A 14,712-nucleotide genomic window follows, 5' to 3' on the forward strand; every position below is an offset into this window, starting at 1 on the left:
CCAGCAGTGATGAGAGACTGTACATTCTATCGATCACTTGTTTTCTATTTTCGGCATCGCGCGTGTAACTCCGTCCGCTGTGAACTGTCCAAAAATGTAAAAAAATCTAATAAAATAAGGCTGGGCATAGAAATGCATCAATTCTTCAACTACAAACTCGTCAGACATGTTTAGTAAGTTCTGTTCTCTGTTTTGTGCAGCTGTGTTGTGTTCTATTGTCACTATCGCTGTGGAGGTCCTGTTTTAAGATAAACAATATGAGTTTTCGATTGAACGCCCTAATGTCACGAAGGCGCTGTGTGAACTGTTGCTAACATGCCCTATCATGAACACGCACAGGAGTGTTAAGAAAAAGAAACTCATGTAGGGTTATAACAACACAGGGGTGAGTAAATCATTTTTAGTTGAACTATCCCTTTAATAAATGCTGCAAAAATATAATATTAATTTTAAGTTCATGATACCTAATGCATTTACTTAGGTTAACAAATAGAACGAATAGAAAGTGTTAACGAGATCTTAAAGCTACAGTTGCAAAAAAATGGCCCAAAAATGGAACTTAATGTGTAAGTTGTGTTAATAGATTTTAAGAAACAGTGATTTCTGAATTTGTAGGCTGGAACGGTCTTTCCCCCTTTTCTAGTGTGTGTTCAGGTTAGCATTGCACTGCTGTCAGATCTGGATTATTTCAGATGAGGTCAACTGTGTGACAGTTCACAGCTCTTACAGGGTAAAGCTCAGCTAATCTCTGCAGTGCGCCGTGGCTATTCAAAAATGCTTATCATGATAATGTGTGTGTGTCTGTGTGTCCTCAAAACACATGGAATAAAGAGGCGCAATAGCTCATGTTTTTCCATTTATTTCTGTTATGTTTCGAAAATATTGTAAAAATGTAATCCTTCATTAGATTGAGTTTCTGAAATTATAGCACTGCCCTGTTAAAGGAATAGTACGCCAAAAATTTGAATTCTGCCCCTCGTTTACTCTCTCTCATGTCGTCCCAAACCCACATGACTTTCTTTTGTGGAACCAACATAAGGTATTTTGAAGAATCTACAAGCTGCTCTTTTCCACAAAATGAAATGTTAAGGTGACCAGGGGCAGTCAAGCTTCAAAAAGGCAAAAACAAAACTCTAAACATGCTCATGCGCTGTTTTTGAAGTCTTCTTAAATTTGAGACTGTCCCTCACACAAAGGTATCGTTTGGCTTCAGAACAATTGGAATATAGCGCATGAGTCATATGAGCAGTGTCAACATTCATTAAAACATCTACTTCTGTATTCTACGAAATAAAAAAAGCCATGCGAGTTTGGAACAACATGAGGGTGAGTAAATGATGACAGAGGGTGAACTTTTCCTTTAAGGATTGTTGTCACTGACAAAACGTGCAGTTCAAGTTGAGGGAGCTGTTACTATAAGACTTTATATCTAAACTAAAACATATGAAGGGAAAGAATCAACGATCTATTCTTCATACAGTGCATTATGGGGGTGGAATCCAGTGGTGTGGAGCACTACATCTTCCCTTTCTCCACTTCCATACTGGCTATCTGAGTTTCTTCCTGTATGCTGACGGCCACGCTCGGCTGGCAGCAGCTCAACTGATGTTCTTTCCAGTCCTGCAGAGAGAGACGAATCCAGAAATGAAATGGGAGGCTTTAACTAGCGTGAGCTGATAGTAAATGCTCAGGGTTGGTCTTACCTTCCGTTGACAGAACCCAGAGCAGTAATGGACTTTGTGGCAACCCGTGCATTCACTCAATGCCTCTCTGCCACAGTTCATACATGTGTGCTGAACAGTGAGAAAAACACAATTTACTCACCTCATGCCGTTCAAAACTCTTATAACATTCTTCTGTGGAACACAAAGGAAAATGTGCAGCGAAATGTCCTTGTGTGTTCCATGGTATCAATATATATATATATGTGTATGTATATATAATATAATATATAAGAGACAGAGAAAGGAAGAAGATGAGACGGAAAGAAGGAAAAGAATGGAAGGAAGGAAAGAAAGAAAAAAGGGGGAGAGTGAGACAGGGAAAGAAAGGAGAAGGAAAGAAAGAAAAGAAAGAAGGAGGGAGGAAGAAAAAAGAAAGAGGGGAGGGAGGGAGAGAGACTGAGAGGAACAAAAAAGAGAGAAAGAAAGAAGATGAGAAGGAAGATGGGAAAGAAGGAAGGAAAAGAAGAAAAAAGAGGGAGAGTGAGAGAATGAAAAAGACAGAAAGAAAGAAAAAAGAGGGGGAGGGAGAGGGAAAGAAAGGAGAAGGAAAGAAAGAAAAGAAAGGAAGAAAGAAGGAAGTAAGGAAAGAAAAAAGAAAGAGGGGAGAGACTGAGAGGAAGAAAAAAGAGAGAAAGAAGATGGGAAAGAAAGAAGGAAAAGAAGAAAAAGAAAGAATGGAAGGAAATAAACAAAAAAGAAAGAAAGAAAAAAGAGGGGGAGTGAGAGAAATACAGAAAGAAAGAAGATGAGAAGGAAGATGGTAAAGAAAGAAGGAAGGAAAAGAAGAAAAAGAAAAAATAGGGGGAGTGAGAGAGGGAAAGAAAGGAGAAGGAAAGAAAAAAGAAATAGGGGAGGGAGGGAGAGAGACTGGAGGAAGAAAAAGAGAGAAAGAAAGAAGATGAGAAGATGGGAAAGAAGAAAAAGAAAGAATGGAAGGAAAGAAAGAAAGAAGAGAAGAAGTGAGAGAGGGAAAGAAAGGAGAAGGAAAGAGAGGAGGAAAGAAGGAAGGATTTCTTTAGCCGTCCTGCTTTACAGCTGCAGATTCTGATAGTTCTGCTTCAGCTTCTACACAGCAGGTGACCGTGTGTGACGGTAATGAGGGTTTCCTGCCGTATCACATCTGAGAGAACAAACTCAGCAGAGCACGACAGGTTATAAAAGTCACACCTCCAGATCTAAAATCTGATTGGATGTGCCGCATTCAAAACCATTTACACACACACACTTGTGAAAGCACATCAGTTGAATTAAATATTAATGAAGATGCCATATTGTTTGGTAAATGTAAACAGATGACATCTGAGGCTGTTTGTTGTGAGTATTTTTATTAAGTAATTTATTTACTTGCCTTAATGATAATTTCAGTGATTTTGCCATCAGTTTCTTCACTGAGTGACAGTTGACTCTGAAAGGACTGGAGAGAGAGAGAGAGAGAGAGAGAGAGAGAGAGATGTATGAATAATTAATCTCACAAAAACACGCATTAGAAGTTCTACAAATGTACCTTCATTAAAGGTGTGATATCGTACGTTTCTTTTTATATATAAACATTTTTCTAGTCTATACTTATAATGTTAGTTAACATTTCTTATACGATAGCTTATAATTCTGATTTTATGGCTGATGATAACTGATAACTGTTGGCTGATATTACTAATCTATACGGTTTTGCCTGTTTACAAACATTAAATACTGAAGGTCAATAAATAAAAAATAAAATAAAATATATATAACTAAAAAACGAAATCTCACTTCGTCCCCCACCTCTTTCCGGACGCTGTTGTTTTTCTCTGGACTGATAGTGTGCTGTCCGTTCTGACTGGCCTGTTTGGCTTGTGCGATCAGGACTTTGAGCTGTTGGACGTTACTGAGCAGCGTGTTGGCCATCTCCTCCAGGTAAATCCACGAGCGCTGCTCACCTGTCTCCAGCCTGTTCATCAGCGCCCCCACTGGCGGAGGTTTAGACTGCACCACCTGCTGAGGGACCACCGCCAGTGCAGGGAGTGTGGTCAACACTGAGGAGACAGGAAATACATTTTCAGTGAAGAAAAAGGGAAGGGATTTGAATGACTACAAAAGAACAAATTGATCATTTATTTGATTATTTTCCTTGTTAAAATATAATTTTACAATTATATTAAAAATAACTTGAAAATGGTGGCCTGGGTATCTCAGCGAGTATTGAGGCTGACTACCACCCCTGGAGTCACGAGTTTGAATCCAGGGTGTTCTGAGTGACTCCAGCAGGTCTTCTAAGCAAACAAATTGGCCCGGTTGCTAGGGAGTAGAGTCACATGGGGCAACCTCCTCGTGGTGGTGATTAGTGGTTCTCGCTCTCAATGGGCGTGGGGTAAGTTGTGTGTGGATCGTGGAGAGTAGCATGAGCCTCCACATGCTGTGAGTCTCCGCGGAGTCATGTGATAAGATGCGCGGATTGACGGTCTCAGAAGTGGAGGCAACTGAGACTTGTCCTCCACCACCCGGATTGTGGCGAGTAACCGCGCCACCACAAGGACCAACTAAGTAGCGGGAATTGGGCATTCCAAATTGGTACAAAAGGGGATAAATTTTTTTTAATTTGTCAAATAAAATCAATCATTCAGCCACAATCCTGAACACACCCATAAAATAATTACGATATATATTTTCTCAATTTGTCACATTAATTAAGTTTTTTCTGTTTATTTGACACAAAAATTTACAACTAAATATTTTTGTAAAAATCATATTAAGCTGAATTATGATCAAATTCAAGCTGAAATGCAAAAGTTTAATATAATGAATTTATTGAAATTAATTTCCTTTATTAAAAAAATCTATTTAAGATATGATTACCCATCCTATTAACTGCAAATATCTTTTTGCAAAGAAAATTTTAATTTTTAATTTGCATACGTTTGCTTTTAAGTCACCCTATATACTGTATTTTTTCCTTTCAAAATACAAATACTGCAAATGACTTATGGAAACACAAATTAAAAAATATAGAAATGATTGGCTTGAAGGAATGTGAATATGAGTCTCCCCAGTTTAACTTTGCTCACATACAGTAATAACTGTTCATCATCCGATTAAACTATCCAGGTGTGACCCATATAAGGACAAACTCAATATACTTTCCGTCCTACAAATGTGCCATTTAACCGAGGTCTCCCCAACCGGACAGCCTGAGAAACGCAGAGTAACTCATTATATGAGACACATGCTGAGCGCCAAACAGACTCCATCTCACACACAGATGACTAAAAATAACGGTCCCATTGTTTCCAACCAAAAGCAAGTCAGAGACAGGCCAATCCTGGGCTTTAAAGGGGGCACAGTCTCAGCCTCAGATGACATCACCACAGACCACCAATGGACCAATCACACTGACTGTCTGAATCACACTGACACTACAAGCGGTCTGGCAAAGCCCTGATCTGATTGGCTGCCTTCGCGCAATTTCCGGAAGTGAAGGTGTGAAACAGTATTCTATATGCGATAAACAATTCAAAGAGTTGAAGTAAAGGTAGACCGATATATCTGAATTTATATTCTGTTTCAGTGTGTTAACATGGCAACCTCCACCACCCCACCACCACCCATTGAGTCCCGCCAGCACAGGGGTAGGCTTCTCGCCCTTGCCTCCTATCTCCGGCAGGATAAGACGGTTCAGAGTATAATTTCTTCGGATCGCCAGACGGGGCCAAAGAGAGACATTACATTTCTGTTTTATATTCATCAAATAAATGTCATCTTTTGTCTGCGAGTCTTCCTGATGGAACTATCAGTTATAGGCAAAAATCTGTGGCGATAGTTGCGTTTTTTTGTAACAATTACAGACAATATTCATCCAGATTTTATCCTCACTTCAATGCAAAGGCATGCAAAGAAAAATATGAGCATTTGGAAACGTCCCCCGTCAGCACATACATTGTGTCTCCAAATTTATATCATGTGAATAATAATAAAACGTCTTTATTAAACCTCGTCTGGTGAAAAGGCTATGAAATGCTTAATTTGGTAAATACTTACATATAGAGCATTTTAATGTAGGCAAGTCTACTTATTTTCAAAATAAGAGTCCTGGTGTATTTCAGACACAATATATACAAACCTTTCATCTGCTTAATATATAGGCTATGAAAAGCTTTTTCTTTTCTTTTTTTTTCCTTTTTTGGCTATGAAAAGCTAAATTTGGTCAATAATATAGAGCATTGTAACAGGGTCAAGTCTCCGTCATTTCAAAATAAGAGTCCCGATGTACTTCATATTTAAAAGACCCACATTATGCACCAAATCTTCATTATTTTGCTGGTCATTTTGATTTAATAATAAACTGCATGTGGGATTTTATTCATTTTTGGACATTTTGGTCAAAGTAAGGAAAGACTAAGATTTTAGGGTTTTTTTTACATTCTATAAAATGATTTTTAAAAAACTATCAATATATGAATCGGTTATCTGCCTTTTCCATCACATTAGTTATCGATATTGATATTGGCCTGGGTATCTCAGCGAGTATGGACACTGACTACCACCCCTTGGGTCGTGAGTTCGAATGCAGGGTGTGCTGAGTGACTCCAGCCAGGTCTCCTAAGCAACTAAATTGGTCCGGTTGCTAGGGAGGGTAGAGTCACATGGGGCAACCTTCTTGTGGTGATGATTAGTGGTTCTCGCTTTCAATGGGGCACGTGGTAAGTTGTGCGTGGATCGCAGAGAGTAGCACAAGCCTCCACATGATGTGAGTCTCCACGGTAACGCGCTCAACAAGTCACATGATAAGATGCGCGGATTGGCGGTCTAAGACACAGAGGCAACTGAGATTCGTCCTCCACCACCCGGATTGAGGTGAATCACTACGCCACCACGAGGATCCATAGTATGATACATTATCGTGACTCCTGATATGACCTCAAGTAGCATGTTCAATTCAGTGGTGTCCAGTTATCTTCTCATAAATAAATATGATTATTTAGTATTTTGTATCTAATTTTAAACTTTTGCCAGTCCAGTTCCAATGTTGCATGTGTACATTTGTATTTAAACACACATATTACCAACCAGCTGTATTGGTGAAAACGTCAGCAGGCGCAGGGCTGTCGGAGATGATGGCCGTGGTCTCCCCTGTCACCGCTCGGTCAAAGGTCAGTGTGTCTGATGTGGTGATCTGTCCGGACGGAGTCACTGTAACTGAGAGATATATATACTGTATATTATTTAATATCCGAAACATTTCCAGCATGCTTTGGCTTATTATTTCAATGTCTGAATGAGGATGTCAGAACAGATGCGCAATGGCGACTTCATTCAGTTGTGACCGGAGTCTTGGCTATGATGTTTATCGTACAATCTTACAAGAAAGAAAGTTGATGTTGCACAGTCTGCCCTGGTTTTGATGCAAGATTTCACTTATCGTACAGTCTGAGAAGCAATCATCTTTAAAAACAGAAAAACTCTTACACGTTGCCCCTGGAGCCAGGGTGATGTTCTTTGGTGTCTGAACTTCCTTCTTCTCAGGAGATGCTGGGCGATCTCCATCTTTCTTCCTTCTTTTATAAGGGACAAACAGTCTGACGGGTCCCGTCTGTGCGACAACACAACCCAGAATTACTCTCTAGAGCTCTGTCTTTAGAGCAATATGATCTGATAACGGGACATTAAAAATTACCATGGTGATGTTCTCCTCTCCAAAAGATCCGTCCTTGGTACACTGGAGAAGAAAAGGTCAATGTAAGGAGAAAGGGAGAGATTTGTGACAGGCAGCTGATTGGTGGTCTGTGGGCTTGTACTAGTCATGTTAACAGACACCCACCCAGCACACATCAAATCAGACTTGCCTTTAAAGGTGGTGCGTATATACAGTATATGGGTGTTTCTTCAACGTCGGGCACTTTTAGCACTGTGGACTTCTGGAAAGTAAAATCGTGTTAAAACATTTTTCACACTCGTACTAATTTTACAAAGTACTTTTTTACAAATTAACTAACAATGTCCAAAAGCGTATGTGCATGCAACACAGGACATTTATGACATTTTTCTCAAAGTAATCAGTCTAAGTCTGGGTCAAGGATAAATTAAGTCAAATCTATCCATAAATGGCATTTGAAAAGTATCAAAAATAAATGATAAATGCTTGTTAAAAGATTCAAATTTGTTTTTATTGAGAACTTTATAAAACATAAACCAAAATTTGAAATCTGCTTGTTTAATAAAAATCAACCCCTGGGACATGAAAGTGCCGAAGTTTAAGAAACACCCATATATGCTTGGGTATCTCAGTGAGTATTGACGATGACTATCACCCCTGGAGTCGTGAGTTTGAATCCAGGGTGTGCTGAGTGACTCCAGCCAGGTCTCCTAAGCAACCAAATTGGCCCGGTTGCTAGGGAGGGTAGAGTCACATGGGGTAACCTCCTCGTGGTCACGATTCACTCTCAATGGGGTGCGTGTTAAATTGTGGATCGTGAAGAGTAGCATGAGCCTCCACATGCTGTGAGTCTCCGCGATGTCATGCACAACGAGTCATGTGATAAAATGCGCGGATTGACGGTCTCAGAACCGGAGGCATCTGAGATTCCTCCTCCACCACCCGGCTTGAGGTGAGTAACCACACCACCACAAAAAACGTATAAAAAGAAACCCATCTATAAGTTCAAATTGGCTTGCGCTTAAACCTTGTGAAAGCAAAAATAGCGCAAGTTCTCGCATGAAAATGTAAAAGTCCAAATGAAAACTTTCACTGTAAAATGACTTAAATGTCCATCTGTAAGACATCGCAAGACTTGGAATATGATGCAAGAGCCGCATGGACTACCTTTATGACACTTTTGGGTCCTTTTTTAACATTCCTATACAGTCTGGTCATTTTTGACCAAAATCTAATTTTCCGATATACTGAAAATGGTTTCCTTTATCTAAGTGGTACAAGACTTGGTTACTTTTTCTCCACTTGCCATCTGAACACACACAAATTGGATTAATTCAATAAGTCAGTGTGGTCGTTAAAAAAAACAAAAGCAACACCTTTACTGTTTGCGGTTAAAATTGACCGACCATAAGAAGTTAATAGGAAAGACTTAAAAACAGAGCAAATTTTTTCTTTGATTTGTCAAATACACAACATACACACACCTACATGAAGGGTGAGACTATACAACATGCTGAGTGCAAAATATGAACACACACACACACACACACACACACAAACACAGACTGGAGACACTATAACACAGCAAACAAATGTATATAAATCAGCCACAATGCAGAATGCACACACATAAATGAGGGGCTGAGACCATGACACACCCACAATGCAGCATACACACACACACACAACACACACACACACACACAGAACAAAGCCAGAGTCTGACCCCAATATAAGAAAGTTGACCTATTCCACTATGGGAAATTTACAATTAGTTGCGGGAGCCTCAGCTTCCTTCCAAAAAAACTGCATCTTTCTGTCACTTAACAAAAAAAGCTCAACTTTGACATACATTTGGAATGTCCTAATATGAATCCAAATGCATAACATGTGATAAAATGTAGAATTACTAAACAGAAGGGGGCTGCATAGAACACTGCAGCCATCTACTGGCCATTATTGTCATAACATGATTTTGACAAACAGTAAAGTAAGCGGCCCTGCTTGAACAGAATATGAGGGTTAAGCTTTAAAGTGAGTCACTATTACTGTCAACTGCCATTGCATTAAAAACAGCGAACGAGACGTACTTTAAAATGTCTTCTTTTGTGTTCTGCATAAGACAGTCATCCAACATGAGGGTAAATGACAAAGTTTATGTTTTGGGTGGATAATCCCACTAACACTATTCTTTTTCTGCCTTGAAAGCGCTGCTATTTCCTTCAGGAAATTACAGTCTAGTCATGATTTATGATTTGGAGTGTCACTCACTGTAGACAGATCATCACAACAGGCCGCACAGGTACAAGACGCTGCATGAGGGACCAGAATACGCTCCTGTGAACACACACACACACACACACACACACACACACACACACACACACACACTCGGTGTCAAATACTAAAGTCATCTGGTGCTGTTTTGGTGATGTGACTACGGAGGATTTTTTGTAAACTCAGTGTTTGTGTGTGTGATCTCGTTTGGCCAGTCTGACCTGAATAAGACACTGTAGAGGTCGGCCAGCATAGCGGATGCTTCTCTTCCAGTCTTTGCTGCTCGCTCTGCCCGACATTCCCTCAAACTCCGTCGGAGTGTACCAGTTATTGTTGTGTTTGATGCAGCGCCCTTTGCCTCCTGAGGTCAAAGGTTAAATGTCAGTCTGAGCTGGATCTTTAAAATCCTGTTTATGGGAATTTTCTAAGTGCGCGTTTCCTATAAGTTACTAATCGAGGTCAAATGTCAGACACGTCAAACATTCTGGCAGCAAAATATTCTTCACCAACAGTTTGTGAGATTAGACTGCATGCGTTCAAATCGTAATACTTTGCAAATAGTACGAACAAAATGTATGGATGGTGGTGGATTTTGAAAATGTACATACTTTATCGGGTTAAAATTACTCACAACCCTCTTACCAAAAACAGTTCTCTTTTGAATTTTTAGTGTAAACATTTTGGTGAATGTGTGGCCAAAGATGCCACACCTAAAAGCTAAAATAATACATTTTAAGGAATTGAATTTAGCAAACAGTACACCTGATGGGGGTCTTTGGTATGAAGACACTATTTTGAAGTGTTCTGGTGTACACTGGTTTACCCTCTTACTACATAAAAACAAAAGTATGCACTTTTATATTACCAAAGATATAAGTTTTATTAGTGCATAGTATAGGCTGAGGATGCCAATTGGGACACACACGTAAAGACTGTACAAGCCATCCCTGAGATACAGCATTTGTTTGCCGCCCTCTTGTGGTGAGTGTGTACCTGAGCCCAGTCTGTTTTTGTAGAGAACACCGCTTGTGTTCCTGCAGCGCACAGGAAGCTCATTGTCATAAACTGATGGATCCCAGTTATACTTAGAGACGTCCTTATCGTGTCCTGATGAAAGCGGAGTGGACGGGGTCTGAGGACCTGAGAGAGATAAAGACATGCACATTGTAAAATTAAAGACACACAGACAGACAGGAAAATGTAAGTGAACCCTTGGATTTAATAACTGGTCGATCCTGCTTTGGCAGCAATAACCTCAATCAAACGTTTCCGGTAGCTGCGGATTAGACCTGATCAACGTTCAGAAGAAATTTTGGACCATTGTTCCTAACAGAACTGCTCTCAGCTTAATCATTCTCTTAGGATGTCTGGTTTGTACGGCTCTCTTGAGGTCATTCCGCATCATCATTGGGTTAAAGTCTGGGCTCTGACTAGGCCACTCCAAAAGGTGATATGACGAGGAGGAGGGCAGGGCCGTGACTACACACGCCCTGCCCCCAATCAGACTAATCCGCCGAGGAGAGGGATAAGTGCAGCTGTGTGTGGCTCTCTCTCTCCTGAACTGCTGCATTCCTTTGCACTTATCCCTCTCCTCAGCTGATTAGCCCGATTGGGGGCCAGGCATGCGTAGTCACAGCCCTGCCCTCCTCCTCGTCACATGTGGATTTTCTTATTTTGAAGCCATTCTGTAGTGGATTTACTTCGATGTTTAGGGTCCTTGTCCTGCTGTATCACACAACTGCTACTGGCGCACAGCCACCCTGACATTATCCAGTAGGATATCTTGATAAACTTGGGAATTCATTTTTCCATTGATCGATTCAGGCCCCGAAGCATCAAAGCAACACCAAATCATGATGCTCCCTCCACCGTTCTTCACCGTTGGGATGATGTCTCGCGTTGGTATGCGGCGCCCTTTTTATGCCATACGTAGTGCTGCGTGTTCTTCCCGAACAATTTAATCTTAGTCCACAAACATTTTCCCAGTAGGATTGTGGAGTGTCAAGGAGGTCTTTGGCAAATGTCAGGTGCACAGCAATTATTTTGTTGGACAGCAGCGGCTTCCTTCGTTGTGGCCTGCCATGAACACCATACCTGTTTCATGTTTTCCATATAGTAGACTCATGAACGGAGATGTTAACATGTTCCAATGGTTCTTTTTCTGTCGCTCTAGGGTTCTATTATTACCTCATTGATCATTCTGCGTTTGTGCCCTTTGAGTCATCGTGGCTGAACGGCCACTTCTAGTGAGAGTACCCATAGTACTAAATCATCTCAATTGATAGACAGTTTGTCTAATTTGTGGACAGATGAATATCTAAGGACAAGATAACTTTGTACAAAATCAATTCTTGATTGTAGGTCTTTTTTGTGAGGCATAGTCCACATCAGCAAATGGTTTTATTGAATAGCAAAATCAAAATGTTTGAGTACTTTTTATAAGTCAAAGTAGCTCTAACCCACACCTCCAGTCTCGTTCCTTAATTGGATGCCAGGTTTGCCAACTCCTGACTCTAATTAGCTTTTGTTGACGTCATTAGCCTAGAGGTTCACATACTTTTTCCAAAAAACACTGTGGATGTTTGAATGATGTGTTCAAAATAGTACAAAACAATAATGTTTAAATCACTTTTCTTGCCTATAGATAGGCAGACAGACAGACAGAACACACACCAGGTGTCATTGGTGTCGCAGTGCCCTTCAGTCCTGTGGCGTCTACGATACTCCCATCTGTGTGCACTACGATCAGTGTGGCCTTCTGTGTACTCAGACTGTCTGCGATCTGAAGTGTAGTTCTGCCAGTCTGTATGATGGAGAAAAATTAAATGTATCATTCTCATCCAACATTTGTCTAAACATATGACAAGCTTATTTTAGTCAACAAGACTTGCAAGAGTCCTAGAGTTTGTCTTACGAGCATGTGTTCACGAATGGATGCTGCAGTGGATGTAAATACGTTGTCATCTGTGCTTTGAACATCGCCAACAGTGACTGCAGTGATCTCTACAAAGAGAAACGAGATAGGGTCAATATAATTAGAATGTAAGGGGCCTGGGTATCTCAGTGAGTGAAGACGCTGACTTCCACCCCTGGAGTCGCGAGTTCAAATCCAGGGCGTGCTAAGTGACTCCAGCCAGGTCTCCTAAGCAACCGAATTGGCCCGGTTGCTAGGGAGGATAGAGTCACATGGGGTAACCTCTGCGTGGTCGCTATTATGTGGATCGCTCTCAGTGGGTCGCGTGGTGAGTTGTGCATGGACGCCGCAGAGAATAGCGTGAAGCATCCACACATGCTATGGCTCCGCGGTAACACGCTCAACAAACCACGTGATAAGATGCACGGATTGACGGTCTCAGACGCGGAGGCAACTGAGATTCGTCCTCCGCCACCCGGATTGAGGCGAGTCACTACGCCACCACGAAGACTTAAGAGTGCATTGGGAATTGCGCAATCCATATTGGGGAGAAAATACAAAAATTATAATGTAAATTGTTATTATAATTAACTTTATTACTATAGTACCTTTTGAAACAGTATTTTCAAAGGATATGTGGGCATAAACACATTCATTTAAGGGATGCACTGATATGGAATAATTATTTTTATCGTATGTATGATACCATGGCCAATGTTATGTCTGTAAAAAGAAAAAAATTATTAAATACTACTGTAAATGTTGTTTTGGAAATGTTGCATCAAAAAAATATTTGTCTTTTGTTTAAAAGTACTGAGGCTAGTCGCAGATCCTGGCATAGGCGATATAGGCAGCCATCTAAGATGGCAACGCTCTCTTGGGTGGCACGACAGGTTACCTGGCTCGCAATGGGAGGCAGCATAAAAGTAATCCACAAAACTCCAGAAGCGACATGATAGATGTGTATAACAGATCAATATTTAAGTCCCTTTTTACTCTAAATCTCCACTTACACTTTCAGATGTGAAAGTGAAACTAAACAGGAATCAAATGTGACTTTCAGATGTGAAAGTGGAGGTTTAGAGTATAAAAAGGACTTAAATATTGATAGTTTTCTCATGTTGTTGTTGTTGATATTAAGGGGGCCGCCACATCGGATCTCGCCGATGGCACAAAGTAAACCAGAACCGCCACTGGTACAGTGATATAGATTATCATATTAACATATAGTATTTATATTATGGTACTTAAAAACAATATAATGTGTTTACTATCAAGTCAGTGCCCAAACAAACATGGTATTATTTATTTAGATATTTTTGGCAAAATATCTAAATAAATACCATGGTAAGTTTTGGAAGGGTAGTACGAGTAGTTGCATTATGAACTCTTTATATGTGATTTTAATGTGAATACATAATTGCTAATGTGTCAACGTCACGCAGCTGCATATTAAAGGTTGTTTTCTTAAATCAAAACATGAAACACTGGTCAAACAAGCCTTCTAAACAGAGCACATCATATATATAATGGGTTACATGATATACAAATCAAGACTGAACCATTAAATTTATTTCCATATCAATCAATAATCAGTTCATCGTAATAAACGCAAAATCATCATGCGCACGCGCACACTGACCCGCAAACGCCGATTCGGTGTCGTCCGGGTTCGGAAGAGATTCGGCTATGTCGATGCTTCCCGCGTCTCCCATCACAGTCATCGTAGTGACTTCGGCCTCCGATTCGGTATCCGAACCTACAGCCGCTCCCGTAGACGCGCTCTCGGACGCGTCCGCCGCCGGTTCAGTCGCGTCCATTTCAAAACAGCGGCGCACGAATCAAGCCGAAATTATCCGAAGGGTTTTCGTGGAGAGGTGCACTTCCCTCGCGCTCTATAAATTTGCACGTATCCAACAAGCGCTTAATCAACTTGCAGGGATATACTATGGATGTATTGAAATGGTTATTGATCTAGGTATGAAAGAAAAGAAAATGGTTGCAGGGTAATGGCCTCCGAGTGACTTTACTGAGGACGCGGGATCAACACAGGAAGGACACTAGGCGGAAATTACCGAACGAAAACGGAAATTACCGAAAGACAACGACGTAGCACGAAACATGACGTGCCTCAAAAGCAAAAAGGAGGACGTGTTTTTAGGCAGAAA

General features: G+C 40.6%; 1 protein-coding gene across 1 annotated transcript; it reads right to left on the minus strand.

The window, feature by feature from the left end:
- Positions 1 to 762: 762 nt before the first annotated feature.
- Positions 763 to 14,586, minus strand: deaf1 (DEAF1 transcription factor). Its single transcript, XM_052119985.1, has 13 exons — positions 14,187 to 14,586; positions 12,545 to 12,633; positions 12,304 to 12,433; positions 10,624 to 10,770; positions 9,852 to 9,991; positions 9,625 to 9,690; positions 7,375 to 7,416; positions 7,167 to 7,290; positions 6,768 to 6,896; positions 3,489 to 3,739; positions 3,073 to 3,138; positions 1,704 to 1,793; positions 763 to 1,620 (listed from the first exon to the last, which is right to left on the minus strand). Exons 1-13 carry the CDS (start codon positions 14,362 to 14,364, stop codon positions 1,516 to 1,518), a joined length of 1,557 nt encoding a protein of 518 aa, XP_051975945.1. The 5' UTR covers positions 14,365 to 14,586; the 3' UTR covers positions 763 to 1,515.
- Between the last annotated feature and the right edge of the window lie 126 nt (positions 14,587 to 14,712).

This window comes from Xyrauchen texanus, chromosome 46, assembly GCF_025860055.1.
Source record: "Xyrauchen texanus isolate HMW12.3.18 chromosome 46, RBS_HiC_50CHRs, whole genome shotgun sequence".
Taxonomy (NCBI): Eukaryota; Metazoa; Chordata; class Actinopteri; order Cypriniformes; family Catostomidae; genus Xyrauchen; species Xyrauchen texanus.

What these genes read in the sequence shown, in the direction of transcription:
- deaf1 (XM_052119985.1), bottom strand. Translation starts at nt 14,364, where the DNA reads ATGGACGCGACTGAACCGGCGGCGGACGCGTCCGAGAGCGCGTCTACG. An exon ending in CTCTACAGTGTCTTATTCAG is followed by an intron (nt 9,691 to 9,851) that starts GTCAGACTGGCC and finishes GTGTGTTCACAG; the next exon opens with GAGCGTATTCTGGTCCCTCA. An exon ending in GAGAGGAGAACATCACCATG is followed by an intron (nt 7,291 to 7,374) that starts GTAATTTTTAAT and finishes GTTGTCGCACAG; the next exon opens with ACGGGACCCGTCAGACTGTT.